Source organism: Lampetra planeri, chromosome 4 (assembly GCF_965212315.1).
Source record: "Lampetra planeri chromosome 4, kcLamPlan1.2.h2, whole genome shotgun sequence".
Taxonomy (NCBI): Eukaryota; Metazoa; Chordata; class Hyperoartia; order Petromyzontiformes; family Petromyzontidae; genus Lampetra; species Lampetra planeri.
In genome coordinates, this window is record NC_136110.1 from 8461873 (window position 1) to 8478185 (window position 16313).

The following is a 16313-nucleotide window of genomic DNA, read 5'->3' on the forward strand; positions in this document are numbered from 1 at the left end:
GGGCTGGGTGGGGAGGGAGGGGCTGGGTGGGGAGGGGAGGGTAGGGAGGGGCTGGGTGGGGAGAGTAGGGAGGGTGGGGCTGGGTGGGGAGGGGCTGGTCACCCCGTGGTGCCCTTATAAAACTCAACGTTTAACCTACTCACGCCGGCTTGTGCCCCCCCTCACAGTCGGGCATATTTGCGGAATACACCACGCCGCCGTTGACCCTGGCCATTGACCGAGCAACCCAACGTTCCTACCAGCTCCCTCCGCAGGAATGTGTTTAAAAACTCAACACAATTATGGAATGAGAAGAATAAGAGGTACCCTTTCCAGGTAATAACACAGGTGTTGAGATGTTCAAACACCAAATAAACACCTTGCTGAAATTGAACCTTGCTGAAAGGCATCAAGCTATGCTTCTTATTCAATAACTCGCCTTTGCCCGTCCATGGACGGGTGTATTGCAGTAAATCTGAAACTTGCAAGCGAAAAGGAGACCGTGACGTGATATAATCATTGCATCAATTCGTGTGCAATTTGTAAGGGCGCGGTGACACAGACCTATTTCATTTAAAGGTTATAATCCCTTACTCTTTGGTTATTTCGGTAAAGTCACGTAGGTATAAAATAAATTAAATCACGACGTTTCGGGCGCAACGCAAGCGTCCGTCATCAGGTGGGACAACCACAGCATTGTGTTGCGCCCAAAACGTCGTGATTTAATGTATTTTATTTTCTACCTACGTGACTTTACCGAAAGAACCAAAGAGTATGGATCCCCGCAGTCACGAAAACTTCAAATCTATATTATAATCCGTTGTTCATCAAGACGTCCTTTTTACTTTGATGTCTCAACAACAGCGTTACGGAGATGCGTGACGTGAGGGTTCTGCCTTTGTAGTGAGGGTTGTAAGTTGACGCTGAAAATGGGGGAGGAGGCGCCTCGACCCCCCATGTGGAGTGACGTCACCCGCTAATTATTATTAATGAGGGGGGTGTCCATGTGCAGGACGTAACCTGTTCATGATTTTGATTTAAAGCTTTCATGACTGCAGGGATTCATATTCTTGGTTCTTTCGGTAATGTCACGTAGAAGGGAAACAATAAAATAATACAAATATAAAACAATACAATTCTCACGACGTTTAGACTGCAACACAAGCAATCAGCATCAGGTGTGAAATCCGCAGCAAGAAAATTTGAAAAACGTGACGATTTTTAAATCCTTTATATTAAGTTCGCTTGCTTGCTTAGGACCGTGCAAATCTTTCGGTCGTTTTTTAACCCACTTCCCGTGATCCAATCGAGCTGACATTTTCCACACAGACTCGTTGTGTGTGACAATTAATGTTTGTGAAAAAGAAATTTCCAAAATTTTACACTTTTTAAGACAAAAATATTATATTTAATTACCAATTGCTTAATGGTGGCAGGCAATCATTTGACCCATAGGTGGCAGCCATCTCAAGCCAGAGGACGAGAGGACTCTAGCCGCCACGCATATAAAGGATTTATAGTGAAAAACTTTGTTTTTACGGGTTAATTTTTTTTCTTAACGTCAGCACCACGGACAGCGATTTGCCAGTTGTTCAGATGGACGAGTCCATCTATGTTCGGAAAAGAGGAGGGGGGAGAGGAAGAGAATGGAATGCGGTCTGAAAGTCACCGTAAGCGTGAACACAATCAGTTAAGACCCGAAATGGTTTATCAAATCCTTGCAATGATTGCTAAGCCAGAATCCATCTTCTCGGTTGAAATTATCTCTGTGTTTGTATATGTGGATAGCCTCATGAACGAATCTCTCATAGTAGCCAGATGGCTTGCAGAGAACCTCTGTCTTGGAGAAGTCAATGTCACGTGAGCCCACTGAATTATAACAGTGATCTGCCACGGCCGAGGTGTTGGTCCTACCGTGTTTTAGGTCTGCTTTGTGTTCACGGATGCTGTCCGAGACATGTCGTTTGGTTTCTCCATTGTAACTACTACCACAGAGGCAACTCAGTTTGTAGACACCAGGGTACTTCATGTCCGGAATCGCATCTTTTACAGACGGAACCAGATCACGGATTTTATGTAATGTGTTGAATCGGACCTGTATCTTGTGTTTATTTAAGATTTTGGAGATATTTTTTTGTGATCCCCGCAACGTAGGGTAAGGTGATGGTTTTATATATATATTATTATTTTATTGTTTCCCTTCTACGTGACTTTACCGAAAGAACCAAGAATATAATGTGAAGTATGTTTATACAGTATGTTAATTCCCAAGCAATTTTTGTCTTTGTATATACAACTTGGGTTTCTTGTCGAGTGTTTGCATTTCTGCTTAATATTTTGTCATTATTTTGGATTAGCGATTTTAATTTGTATTTGAGAATTTACATGAAGCATGATGCCAGCGGGCAATGTTTAATTTTGGGCCAGAGCTCATTAGAGTGTTAATTACTGCAACTTGCCGAGTAACAGCATAGCTTGGGAACTCCATTCCGATTGCCAGAGATTTGCCACGTATCAGTGAGCATTACTCTGTGGTAATGTGGCGTTCCATCTGTTACCCTGCGAATTGCAAGCGCAATGGTTGTGCTGTTTTGCTACACGCTAGGCTCAAACATATCTGAAAGAATTCTAGATTTGAAGCTTTCGTGACTGCAATGATTCATATTCTTAGGTTTTTTCGGTAAAGTCACGTAGGTAAAAACATTAAAAGTAAAATAAAAAAATAAAAATAAAAATATTTTTATTTTATTTTACTTTTTAATGTTTTTACCTACGTGACTTTATCGAAAAAACCTAAGAATATATATCTGAAAGATATACAATTGAGCAGTGGGTCCCCGGCCTGTGGTCCATGCACAGCTGCTGTGATGGGAAGCGGCCCACGGTGTTGTTGCAGATCCTGCGATCGTAATGTTATTGGTGCATGTTGGTCTGCGGAATCATGTCGAGGGTTCAACGTGATCTGTGGCTACAGAACGACTGGGAACCATTGCGACGTAGTTTATGTTTATTATATATGTGCAAACAAAAGGACACCAACGGCCACTGCGTTTTAGAAGAATATTTGTCTCACGTTCATATTGAACGCTGTCGCTTGCAACTCAATACGTACCTCCAACATTATGACGTTGAATCTCCCTGCAGAGAAGCTAAACATTTAACTACCACATAAGCGTGCATGGCTGTGCTGTATATAACTCTCCGACGTGTTCTCGAGGTTTTACCGCGTTTTGTTTTTCATGATAGCTGACGTTTCGCTGCATGTAATTTTTCAAGCACATTGACCATGCCGAAATAAGCTCAACCGCAACGTTGGAGAGAAATGTTTGGCACTATGCCGAACAAACGCGCAGTACAATAAAAACATACATCAGAGAGATAAACTAAAAACTACGTAACCACTTAAATAGAAGCGCTTTGATATTTGACAACGCTTTGATATTGTACATTCGGAAGGAATGTATTTTATAGGGTTCATGGATTGGCAGACCATCTGCAACTCTTCAGGGCAAACCCTGCCAGCTCTGCACGCATTTGCTCATTAATTTCATGCTGCCTGGCTAGAAGTCCTATAAAACTCAATTTTCTTGCCTTCAGATTTCACACAGTATAAAGAAACCTTTAGATAAGGATAGAAACATAGCCTAATTTATGTTCAATTAATGACAAATACTTTTGCTTAAAGGATAGTGTAATAAATAAGGTCCATACACATGTCTTAGCACGAGAATCAACATGATAGAAATCACGTTGTTGTTTGGTATGGTTAATAATTTAGTACTGTACTTACATATGTAACTAAAATAAGCCTAGTATTAATGGTGTTTGACTGTTAATTAGTAGCATGCTTTGAAAATTTGTTTTACTTCGGTATCACCAAATGTGAAATGATACCCTCTCTCTACAGTCTAAAATTGTCAGAATCCTTAAATCCAGGGCCTTCCATTTAAGCTGGCCATATAACAGCTTAATGAAATGTCCTTGTATAAAGTTATTTAATACAGAGATAAAAGACGTTGGCTCGAGATTTATGGCTCGTGTGTGGCCTGATGCAGATGGTTTATGGGCATGATACTAAATAACTGGGCCCCGACACAGACCCGGCCAGCCAAATTGGGAATTGCAAAGTGCCAGCCTCAGGTGTGGCCAATAACATTGATAATTCAATTACACTGGCAGTACATGAAAGCCTATGGAACCCGGTTTATCCAGATGGGCGAGCAAGATAAGAAAATAGTTTGAGCCATCAGTCACTGGCATGCTCATCACAAATGCTATTATGTTTTGTTGCTTTGACGTAAAAACAACGGTGGCACGAAACTTTATGGATGAATGTACATGGATATTAAGAAAAGTGGTGACGTGATCTTTAATTAAAAGATTTTGGAATGAGGTAAAGTGTATGCTTCAAAAATTACCCCGTAAAGACAAAGTTTTTCACTATAAATCCTTTATATGCGTGTTCAATGGGCCACAACCCAGCCCACATTGGTCTTTGAAACGGGCGGCTAGAGTCATCTCGTCCTCTGGCTTGAGATGGCTGCCACCTATGGGTCAGATGATTGCATGGCAGCATTAAGTAATTGGTAATTAAATATAATATTTTTGTCCTAAAAAGTGTACAATTTTTGAAAAAAAATTTCACGAACATTAATTGTCACGCACAACGAGTCTGTGTGGAAAATGTCAGCTCGATTGGATCACGGGAAGTGGGTTAAAAAACGACCGAAAGATTTGCACGGTCCTAAGCAAGCAAGCAAGTGAACTTAATATAAAGGATTTAAAAAGAGATACCAACAACGCCAAGTCGGGCTCCAGACACTGGACAGCATTATTGTTGACACGAATGCAATAAACGGCGATAGTGTTGTCATATGTCATAGGGTGCATTGGTATAAAACGCAGTCCAAGGTCACATGCTGCTGGGTTTTTTTTGTATAACAAATTGTGGTTATTTTGAGCCAGTGTTACGAATGCAGTATTGTACATTACACAGATATGTAATCATATAACCGTGGTAGACTGGGTAGAATCAATGTAACTTCTAAATTAAGGGCATTTTAAACGCATGTTGTGCAGGTGCACATGGAACTTTGTTACATATTTAAAGGCAACAGTCCAAGTAAGATTTCTTGCTCATCTGTTTACAACCCTGATCCATTAACATAAAATTCCACATTCCTATATCAGTGGTAAAAATAGCACAACCACATTTTATTTAACCACAAAGTGGTACTTATTTTATCTCCGTCAGAGGGATGACAGCATGAGTCAACCTCCAATCAGGATTTGAACTCGCAACCTTCAAATTGCATCTTCACAGTCCCAAAATATACATTATATTTAAAAGAGGAAACCGACTCCATCACTGTACAAGTGTGCTGTCACAATGACATTTTGAATAGGATTCAGTAGTGTCCCCTTTGAAAAGTTTGCAGAGTCCTTTGTACAGATAGGTTTGAACTTATATATGCCTTGATGGGAAAATTAACGTCTGATTGTGACTTCTGATATATCTTTATCATGCCATTGCATAATTACATTGCAATTTTTAAAATTATGATCAATTAAACATTTTCGGGTGATGAGCTCGGTAATCCGGGAGATCTTCAGAGTCGAGCTTGCTGCTCCTCCGGATCGAGGCGAGCTAGTTGAGGTGGTTCGGCCACCTGGAAAGGATGCCCCCCCCCCCCTCGGTAGACTTCCCATGGAACTCTATCGGGCAGCAGCAGCAGCAACTCCCACTGGGCGAAGACCCCGGGGCCGGCCCAGGCCACGCTGCCGGCGGGACGATGTCGCTCGGTTGGCCTGGGAACATCTGCGTATAGTAGTGCAGTGTATAGTGTAGTAGTGTATCATCGTGTATAGTAGTGCAGTGTATAGTGTAGTAGTGTATCATCGTGTATAGTAGTGCAGTGTATAGTGTAGTAGTGTATCATCGTGTATAGTAGTGCAGTGTATAGTGTAGTAGTGTATCATCGTGTATAGTAGTGCAGTGTATAGTGTAGTATATAGTCGTGTATAGTGTAGTGTAGCAGTGTATAGTGTAGTGTATAGTGTAGTGTAGCAGTGTCTAGTGATGTAGTGCTGGAGTCTGTCACTAGGGCAAGGGAGGTCTGGACCGCCATGACTCAACACGCTGCCGCCGCGACCCTTACCAAGACAAGCGGATTGAGAAACGAATGATTAAAAAGTGTGTGTACGTATGATAATTGTTTTTTTACCCTTTATCTGGCAACAAAACTGACACCTTTTTTTACAAAGAGTCATGTTTGCATTGACCACAATAACTGTGGTCGGAATGCAAACAAAAAACACAACTCTGCTAATGTATGCACTGTCCTTGAAATTGATTGGTCCACACCCAAGACAGCTTCTCTTAGAGCCTAGTCTCACATGGTGTTGGACCAGATGCCACCAAAAGGCACACAACTTAAAGACAATGCACCATCAGAGTATGAGAGCTCGGGGAAGCATTTACATCATTGGAACCTCCTTTGCCAGTAGCAATATGTGATCATAGTTTTTTTTACCCTTTTTTCTGGCAACAAAACTGACACCATTTTTACAAGGAGTCATGTTTGCATTGACCACAATACCTGCGGTCGGAATGCAAACAAAAAACACAACTCTGATAATGGATGCAGTCCTTGAAATTGATTGGTCCACACCCGAGACAGCTTTTATTAGAGCCTCGTCTTACATGGTGTTGGACCAGATGACGCCAAATCTATTTCAAGGACAGTGCATACATTATCAGAGTTGTGTTTTTGTTTGCATTCCGACCGCAGGTATTGTGGTCAATGCAAACATGACTCTTTGTAAAAAAAAGGTGTCAGTTTTGTTGCCAGATAAAAGGGTAAAAAAAACAATTATCATATTTTGCTACTGGCAAAGGAGGTTCCAATAGTGTCTGTGTACGTATTTTTCTGTCACTTGTCCAGGAATGATGGCACTATTGTTTTGTTACTCCGATTTAAAAAAAAGGTGGTATGTAACTTTATGGATCAATGTAAATGGATTTTTTTAAAGTTGCGATTGACATTTTGTTTAAATGCTTTTGTAATGGAATAAAGTGTATGTTCGAAAAAGGAAAACCTAAAACTACACCTAAACGAGGCACTCATCTGCACGTTTGTCTGGGGACAACAAATTATCAGTCCATTACACCAATTCCAATGGATGGTGTGTCATTTGAAAGATTGATGTTCATGAGAACCAGGTCAAAAGCATAAAACATAGATATGCTTGCATTTCACCCACTTCTGATTATTTTGCCACACGCATTGCTTATTCGCTATACCATTTACAATAAACTGGCGCGTGGTGCAAAGCCACTCTTCAAAAGCCATACACCGGATAGGCGTTAGCAGTTAGCCAGGGAATCCTTCGGTCATTAATTTCCGTGGGGGGGGGGGGGGGAAAATCAACGGACCTCACGCACCTCATTGCCTCGTCACATTTAAACCACCCGGTCATGTAGAAACAACTCACCCGCGCCCCACCTTGGAGTGTGTGTACCCGTACGTTCACGAACCGAATGATGCCAGTACTGTTTATCAGTTGTTTTCAATTCATTGGTGGACGTGGATCTCGCCACGCAGTGCGGGCCAGTGGAGGGAGGGTTAATTTGACCATACTTCACCATGCCGATCAGTGTGGATTGAAGGTGGGAGAGGCAGAGAGACACGGGGGCCTCGTCAAAGCACAGTAGAGTGGTCCAGATGTCTTGACCCCGAATTAAGTGACCCCTGACATTTTATTTTATATTATTACACACCCATTGGGATACAAGAAAATTAAGTTTTAGAGAATTTAATTGGGGGACAAGACATAAAGACCACTCTGTCCAATTTGTTTTTTGTAATGCCCTCTCTGTTGGCCACCTCGCAGCCCGACAGAAGTGAATGACAACCTGGGCAGCCATCCCAGGACATGCCAGGCTCAACCTCGTGCTTAGCTTCAGATCCCGAGATCGAATGACATGCAGTGCATTGTGTGGCTGTCCTCGGCAGCTGAAGTCATAACTGTACTGCAATGTTCAAATCAGTCTGCAGCCGGCTACATTGCTATTCATTAAAATGGGCATTACAACTAATCCCGCAGCAAAATCAATTGTTACAAGGCAGGCTGCTCACTCACTCACCTGGATCATCGCATTAACCATTGAACTCTATTCAAAATCGAATCTAGTGTTAATTTGCATTGGTTTTGGTGATAACGTGTTTCATGTAAACGGTGTCACTGTTGCAGCTATGTGCCGTCCGAAAGTGAATGTTTGGGAATATTGTGCGTGAAATTAATGGCTTGGTAGAATGAGCAGGAATCTTCCATTACTGGGGAGAGCCGTCTGTGAGTGCACACAGCGTCAGAAGCATTTCGCATACTTGCCAAATGTACTTATTTAAATTGTGGACTGCCAGAATTTTAAACCAGGTCGTTCAAAGCTAACCATACTGCTTTATAGAATGCTTAAAATAAACATTTCGACACAAATAGAAATTTGGTATGCTGTAGAAATTGTTTTTTAAAAATGTGGCAGTTTCCCATTCAAATTGATAGGGGTTGGTAAATACGGTGTTGGCAAATGTTCCTTTTAGATTGAGAAAATGTACCCATGTCTCCATAACCAACGATGCGCGCAAATAACCGCGATGATGTGTTTCCAGCGATTTCGTCAACGTGTCAACCTGGGCCCAAATAAAATTGTTTTACTGTATACAGTAAGGTTAGTTATAGCTTTGTTAAAATAAGCAGCACTATTGGCAAAATCATTAACATGGAAAAACAAAAAACACACAAAGATCGTGAAGCCACAGTATTAGGAGTGGTTGCAGGCTTGATTTCATAACAAAGTGTTAGAACCAAAAGAGTCAGAAGAAGCATTAGAGTCAGAAGAAAAAGCACACACGCGGACAGGGGTTAGCTTAAAGCAGACGTATACAGTTTAATTTTTGCAATTAACATTCACACTACAAATACTGAGGAATTACCTGAAGATAATAATGCTTTGCGACAAATCCTTTCGATACAGAAACACTTTACCCAGATTCAAGTACCACAGGCTATGCTGAAAACACCAAACCATTTTTTTTTGATAGTGTAGATACACAAAGAAACGTGAGGAGGTAAATGCATATCCATACCAGAATGTGGGAATCTGTTTATTTTAAAAACATATAAACATTGTGTCATAAGCATATCATTTATTTAACTCTCCATATACATTCTTATTATGAAGAGCACTATTCATTCCTGCTAGCCTCTGCTCAAAAACTGCGCAATCACCACTCTCCTTGCACTAAATGAAACCAGCAACCCAGTTTTTTCTAGTGTAAACCACAGCGTTGAGTTTTTAGAGTCTAGTTTTTTTAAATAACAAAAAAATTCCATCTCCAAAAAATCGTCAATAAAAACAAACTTTATAGAATTAGATCATAAAATTATATACTCCAACATTGAAATACAAAAAAAATATTAAATGAAAGGTTTTCCCAAGATCTTTTATATATATTTTTTAAAAGAAACTAAAAAATAATTATGAAAAAGTGTGAAAAATCTCCCCCTTTTTCTGAAAAAATCTTTCTAAAATAATTACAATCATACAATTGTATTTAAGTATAAACTTAATATGAAAAATAAGGGGTTTCTTTCTCTCTTCTTTAAACTACAGTAGAAAAATGAGTGGATAACAAAGTCAAAAAGATTTTGCACCAAAAAATAAATCTAAGTTTCCAGGCCTTTTTTTAGCTTTATGAATAATATTAATGATTATTATTATTGCACATTACAACAGTGTCAATGCCGAGAGCAGGTGTGTTGAAAGCCATGCCTGTGCAATCCTTCTGAATCCTTGTGACCTGTTGCATTGTGGGTTTAAATGCCATTTCTCCGTAATGCACAATTGCAAGTGTCATCATATCAGCTTCATTACCATAATAATTTAAGAATTAAATTACATATTAAGGTCCATTTTGGTTACGATGGAATAATACAAACCAAAAATTAAAAGGTAAAAAAATTAAAGAGTAAAAACCAAAAAAACAGGAACAAGTTTCCTCATACATAAACCGAATCCGCAAATAGTCTGCAGATTTGTTTGTTTGTTTTTTCAGAGCAGATCGCACTCTCCTGAACATTAACGGATTTTCAAAAATGGACAACTCGTTTTTCCATTTCCCATCGAACCTACAACAATTACAGCAACATTCTTCGACGGAACCCCACGCGCAGCAAAACTCTGTAAGAAAATAAACACAAATCAAATACAAAAATAAAACTATGTGTGATTTGAGGGCCACGTAAAATGTATTGCCATGCCAAGACCTGAAGCGAGCGTCTGTCTGTAAGCCGGTGTGCGCGCTTTAGGTAGTGAACCCCCCCTGAGCTAGGAAGCCAAGCAGACTAAAGAACACACTGTCGGACATGAGATTCATCTCGTCTTCTGAACATTTTAGCGTTGTCCCGAACAGCCAAAACCACCAGATTTGTTTTCACGAAGGGATTTTGGAATAAAGATCCAGGCTATAGTTACATTAAGCCAGCGCTACCTACAATTCTTTACAATAAAGTATATAAAAAGCTCTCAGTCAATTCGAAGTTTAGAAAGCAGAGCGATGCAAAAAATAAAAGTTTTCCATCTCTTAATTTTTTTCATGCAGAATTAAATTATACATTTTTATGAATAAACTTAGAAAATATTCTTTCTTTCCTGCTTCTGAAAAATTGAGGTATTGCAAAAAGATGCAGCAGAGAGAAGCATGCCTACAAAAGTCTGTGTGTCTGAAAAAATTGTCCTAAGGATACAAAAGTAGTGCATACCAACGAATGTGGATGTGGGTTATGAAAAATAGAAAACCACTATTTGGGCAGCAAACGACGCACCAAAAGGCCCAGGAATCGTTCGTCTCCCATCTCAAAATGTGATTAGACAGAAATTAGTTCACCAGTACAAAAAGCTCAAGTCATTTTCCAAAACATCAAAAATTCAGCTCCATGACAGCAACTCTATGACGGGGAAAAAACGCACAATACAGCACAACACTGAACACACAGTAACGCCACGCTAAATTTGCCATAGGCTATAATAATGCGACCGCTACAATATCAATATCGTCGCTAGTAACTCGCTAAATGCTTTTTAGAAATACTATGAGGAAAAAAAACCCCTTTCTTAGGTTATACATTTTTTTCCAGTATCTTTGTTAGTGAGTCGAAAAAACACCCGCACAATACTTTGTGAGATAAACAATCACAGCAGCACTCTATATTCAAGCCTTGGGAGGAGGGGATTCTGTACTCTACTGCAGCTTCAAGTTAAGGATGGTTTGTGGTGTAAGGTAGGGGGGGGGGCAGGGTGAAGCTTGTCTCCATTTTGACTTACTGCAGAGTAAATCGGACGCTGTTCTTACGGTTTTGCACTAGCGTGGGGGGGGGGGGGCTGAACATTTTGGTTAATAGTTTTTATCGTCGCAATTTTGTTTGAACCCCTAGGGTGCAGCATCCGTCTTTGGTGTGCCAAAATAAAATTGAGGTTTATTATAATTAATATTACCTGTCATTTTTTTTTTACTAGTGTGTGTATACATTTAATGTAGTTTCTCTAAACGAAAAGCAGCTGTTACAAATGTGGCATTAAAAAAAGGAAAATGTAATTAGGCATGCTAAATTTGAAATGTGGTGGGGGTTCAGTTTTATCTATGCGGGGAAAGAACTACGGTTTAAAATGAAGATTAGGAAAAAACAAAACGCCATGCACACCTTGAGGTTTAAACTTCAGCGTTAACATGTACACACCTCAACCATAACTAGTGCTCCTTATAAGGTCATTCCACTCTGCAATGCAGATTAAATTGGTTTGTAGTTTCTTTGCAGTGATTAATAATTTTAACAGCTTTATAGGAAAGCATGCTATTATTCATGTTTAGGTTTCGCTAACAGGTGCAGCTTGTACCATGACAGCCAAGCTCGACTCCCTATATAGTTTTAAAAGTATATCCAGATAATGTCTGCACTCCAAAATTGCCATTAATATACAGTAGCACATGCAGTAAGCTTACAAGTAAACATGCTATCACTATGCAACGTTTCAATATACTTTTTTTCCTTGTGTGGCAGGTTTACCGTAGATTAGGAAACGTCTCACCTGTGCAACAGTGCCATTCTGTGTAAATACATAGAAATTTTCAAATAGCAAAGATGTTTTTCTCTCTCTCGCTCGCTCTCTCTCATCAACATCCGCTTATATAGCAGCATATCTACGTTTTTTTCGTGCGTTTATCCAAGAATGTGCTGTAACAATTCGCATTGAGGTATCAAATCACTTCCAAGTCAAAATGGAGAGCAAACGGCAATTCCTTTCTGCCTTAAGCTCTGCGGTTTGACGTCTGTGCCGAGCACGTGATTTATGCAATGTGCGCACGTGTGCATGCGTCGTCGTGATTGTGACGGTGTTGGGGAAGGGGGCTCCGAGACGGTATGATTGCTACCACCAGAGGACACGTCTGAGGGGAAAGGAAGGAGGGCAAGGAGAGGGGGTTTCATCTTAATAATAATTATACAAAAATAACTAAACCTTCTGTCCCCACCCCTACACCTCCCCCCACCCCACCCAAAATAAGGACCAAAACAATAAATAAATGAGTAAAAAAATACACCCTTAACAATAAAAGAAAACAACGGAACGCCCCCCCGCGGATTGACCGACCCACGCAGTGCGCGCATGACCACCATCACCCTTCCACCCACCCACCCCCCCCGCGAGATTAAGTTTTTCTGCGGGCGGTTTTTACCCCACACGCGTCCCCCCCCCCTCCCATGAGCTACCGCCGTGGAGCGTTCCATTTTTATTCTTTTCACAGGGGGTGCTATTTTTTCCGTTTCGTTTATTGTTCACCTCCTTTGAGCACCCCCGCGGTTCCTCCCCAGCGCCCCCTCCCCGGGTGTGCACCTCGCCACCACCCCCCACTCTAGCTTTGGTTACGCTCTCGGGAGCGCAAATGGCAGGCTTGTGCACATCAGCACTGACATAAGCGGTTAATTGCGATTAAATAAGCAAGACAAAAAACAAGTGCATGGCTCTCTAGCTATAGGTTAACCTCAGCGATAATCTACGGCGATTGTTTATAGCCAATGTTGCATTTAGCTTGCACTGAGACATGGTTAGTCGATGTGGTGAACACACAGCAACACAGTCACGTCAAGCCACGTCGCTGACGCTGCACACCAGAATATATACTATAATATAAGCGCCATCATGCACTTATTTTTGTCGATTTTTTTTTCCTCTCTCTCCGTTCTTATATTAGCTTTTGAAAAAAATAACGATAATCTATTCCTTAAGTTTTGACATACAGATTGATGGATTGATGTCTGGTTAAAGTGGCCGATGAGTTGGGTTAGACCTCTTTTCAACAAAATTTAAATATATTTTTTTAAAGTGTTGTGCACAGGCAAACACATCGGATGCCTACGTGTTCGGGTTGGAGGCCGGTGCAATGCTCTCCTGTCTCCAGGACCCCTGGCTAGCAAAGCATTGTGGGAGATCAGGGTGTACTGCCTCACATGTGAGGAGCAAGCACTTGACGCAGTCTGAACATTTACAACAAAACCACTCAAATAAACTTGTGCTAAACACATCCCGTTCTAACACTTATAAATAATTCTTAAAAATATTATTTTTTCCATTTTCAAAATATGTAAATGCTGAGACACTGCTCAACTATTTCTTTTAAAAAATTATATTTTACATTAATGCCAAAATGTAATCATTTAATAGAGATTTTACAAAAAATTAAATTAAAAAAATCGTCTGTTTTTTTTCAACACACAACACCCGAGGCACCCACAATCCTTTGCGAATCACAAGACAGATCCTGTGGACTACAAACTACGTGGAAATGTGGCAAGAGGGAAAAGTATTTTAACGAACTGCCAAGCCTTTATATAGGTTCCTCACGTGGATCTTTGTTCAGAATACAATGCATAAATATATGTACATTGTTTGACAAAAGCGTTTTTGTTTCCACTCACCACTTTTTAGAGTCTACTTTTCATGCGAATGTCAGTAGTCAGGCTTGTCGGTCTATGAAAACAGCTCTTTTATAATTAGTTGGGCAATATCAGAAGCAAATCAAATGATTACCATCCACAATGGTACTTTGTCATGCAGTGCGGCTTTTCCAAAGCAGTTGCTGGTAGGTAGTTTTAGCGCGTTACACAAATTTTCCCTCTTGCCATGCGCTATGCCCTCTCATTGAAGACCCGGGCTGCAGCCAATGCTGTACAAATGAGCGTTCTTCACAGTTAAGCACATTCCCCCCCCCCTCCCCCTGACAATGGCCACGAATCGCCGCAGCTCAACACAATACTCCGCTAAGAGTAGCATCATCTGTTCCTTCTCATTGGGTTAAGGGCGACGCCAGCACGAGTGGCAAAATCCACCATGAACGAATGCGATCGATCGATCTTTAATCAGCTGCAGCCCAGGGCTTAAGGGCAAAGGGTTTTTTTTGAGAGCGAGGCAGGCGGCATTAATTTGTGATTTCATATCATTTGTGATCCCACCTCGCCCTCTCTTATAAAGGTGCCCCCCACCCCACCACCACCACTCGTTTGTTGTTTAACACCAGCGGTAGGAGATGTGGCGAGGTCGATCTGCTCCTTCCTTGACCAGCGGCTTGTGGAACTCGCGGCCGGCTCGGGAGTGGATGCTTGCCCAGCAGTGCTCGCAGTAATACTGAAGGCAGGTGACGTTGGCACAGAAGAACGGGGCGAACTTCCCCCCGCAGCGTGCACCCTGACACTCGTCACACATCTGGTCATCCAGGACGTACGGCTTCACCTCCACCTGCTCGCCAACAGACGGAAGGGTGATTGGTCAAGACTTTCGTAGAGAAAACAACAACGTGCAGTTTTCATTTCTTCTGCCGTCATGATATATGCAACATCTAAGCAGCAGCCTCTGCAACACTGCCATCGTCGTTGTCATTGCTGGCAATGCAGTGGTTTTTTTAAAGTGGGTATTCTTCATAAGAAGCGACCTCAATGTATAAAGTACTGCAAGTAAAATTTTCCCTTCGTTTAAATCGCTAACCGATAGGAATCGTCACGTGAATGTTTCACAAAAAACGATAGTAGACAAGACGGCGGGTCACATCTTCGCGGTATTTAGTGGTGTGAGTACACCTTTTCCTGGTAAGGTTATAAAACTGGTATATGCAGCATTTTATTACCATGATACATTTCTCAGAAAGCCGATTACTTCCATTTTAAAACATGATTGAAGATTTGTCCCCAGTATGCCCTTGACTATAGTCAATGATAAACCATATTATTGAGATTAACATCACGAAATAATTTGTATAAACCATCTTCCACTGGAACACAATTCTCAAAATGCATTTCAATCACACTAAAAACCTCTGCCCACTATACATGCCTTTAGCTCTATATATGCCTACAACTCTATATATGTAGCTATTCTTTATTTTACCATCCCGAAGCATTGTGTAAAAAAAATAACATAATCTAAAGGTAGCTTTGATTTTGAAGCCACATTTGAGTACAGCCAGTTTGTCATTCCTGGATGAGGGCCTCCCCACACCGTGTAGGTCTTGAGCATATTTGCCCAGACTTTACTATCGTGGTCAGTGTCGATTGCTGAATATTGGGGGTGCTGAATCAAGAGTATAGTACATGGGTTTTGTTGCAGTGCACTCAGCTGCTCATTATGCAGGCCTGGAACAACCTGTTTGTCTAAGCCACTACCATACCAATATTAGATTGCGAATGACACTAATGGTAGTCGTAAACAGGAGGAAATAATCAACGCTAAGCTGCTAATTAAAAAGAACGAGGTTGACTTAAATGGGCCAAGAATATGACTATGGACTTGCCGGCAGCGTGACTAAATGGGTCAAAACTCCTAAATTACAAAGTGGGCTTTCTGCCTCAACTAGAAGCTTCCTGGAGGCCAAGTGACTTGCATACTTCAAAGTGACTCATGTTAGCTCATAGTAATGATGGCACGGTATATATATATACGCTCGAATGTACACACACGAATAGATATGTACATGCCGAGCGGGCTTTGCTAAAAAGCTAAAGCTCGCGGGGATTTGGGTGCACAACTAAACATCCTTCAGACGACTGTGGAAGCGATTGACAAAGAACAAAGTAAGGTGTGGCCCTGGAATAACGGTGGACCTTCGCATGCCAGATAACACAGTTCTGATCATATACATACATCAGGAAACAAATGACTTCTGTATGGATGTATAAGCACAAAAAACTAACAAATACATCTAGAGTCGATTAAGCTCAGAGAATTACAA

At 41.0% G+C, this 16313-nt stretch overlaps 1 protein-coding gene across 4 annotated transcripts in view; it reads right to left on the reverse strand.

The window, feature by feature from the left end:
- Window positions 1-8901: 8901 nt before the first annotated feature.
- LOC144717665 (cytoplasmic polyadenylation element-binding protein 2-like) overlaps window positions 8902-16313 on the reverse strand; it is a 95763-nt gene continuing 88351 nt past the window's right edge. For all 4 annotated transcript variants that reach the window (XM_078593204.1, XM_078593203.1, XM_078593206.1 and 1 more), the window contains one exon: window positions 8902-14827. In XM_078593204.1, the coding sequence (XP_078449330.1) occupies window positions 14600-14827 (228 nt within the window). In that variant the 3' untranslated portion in view covers window positions 8902-14599. The remainder of the gene's footprint in view (window positions 14828-16313) is intronic.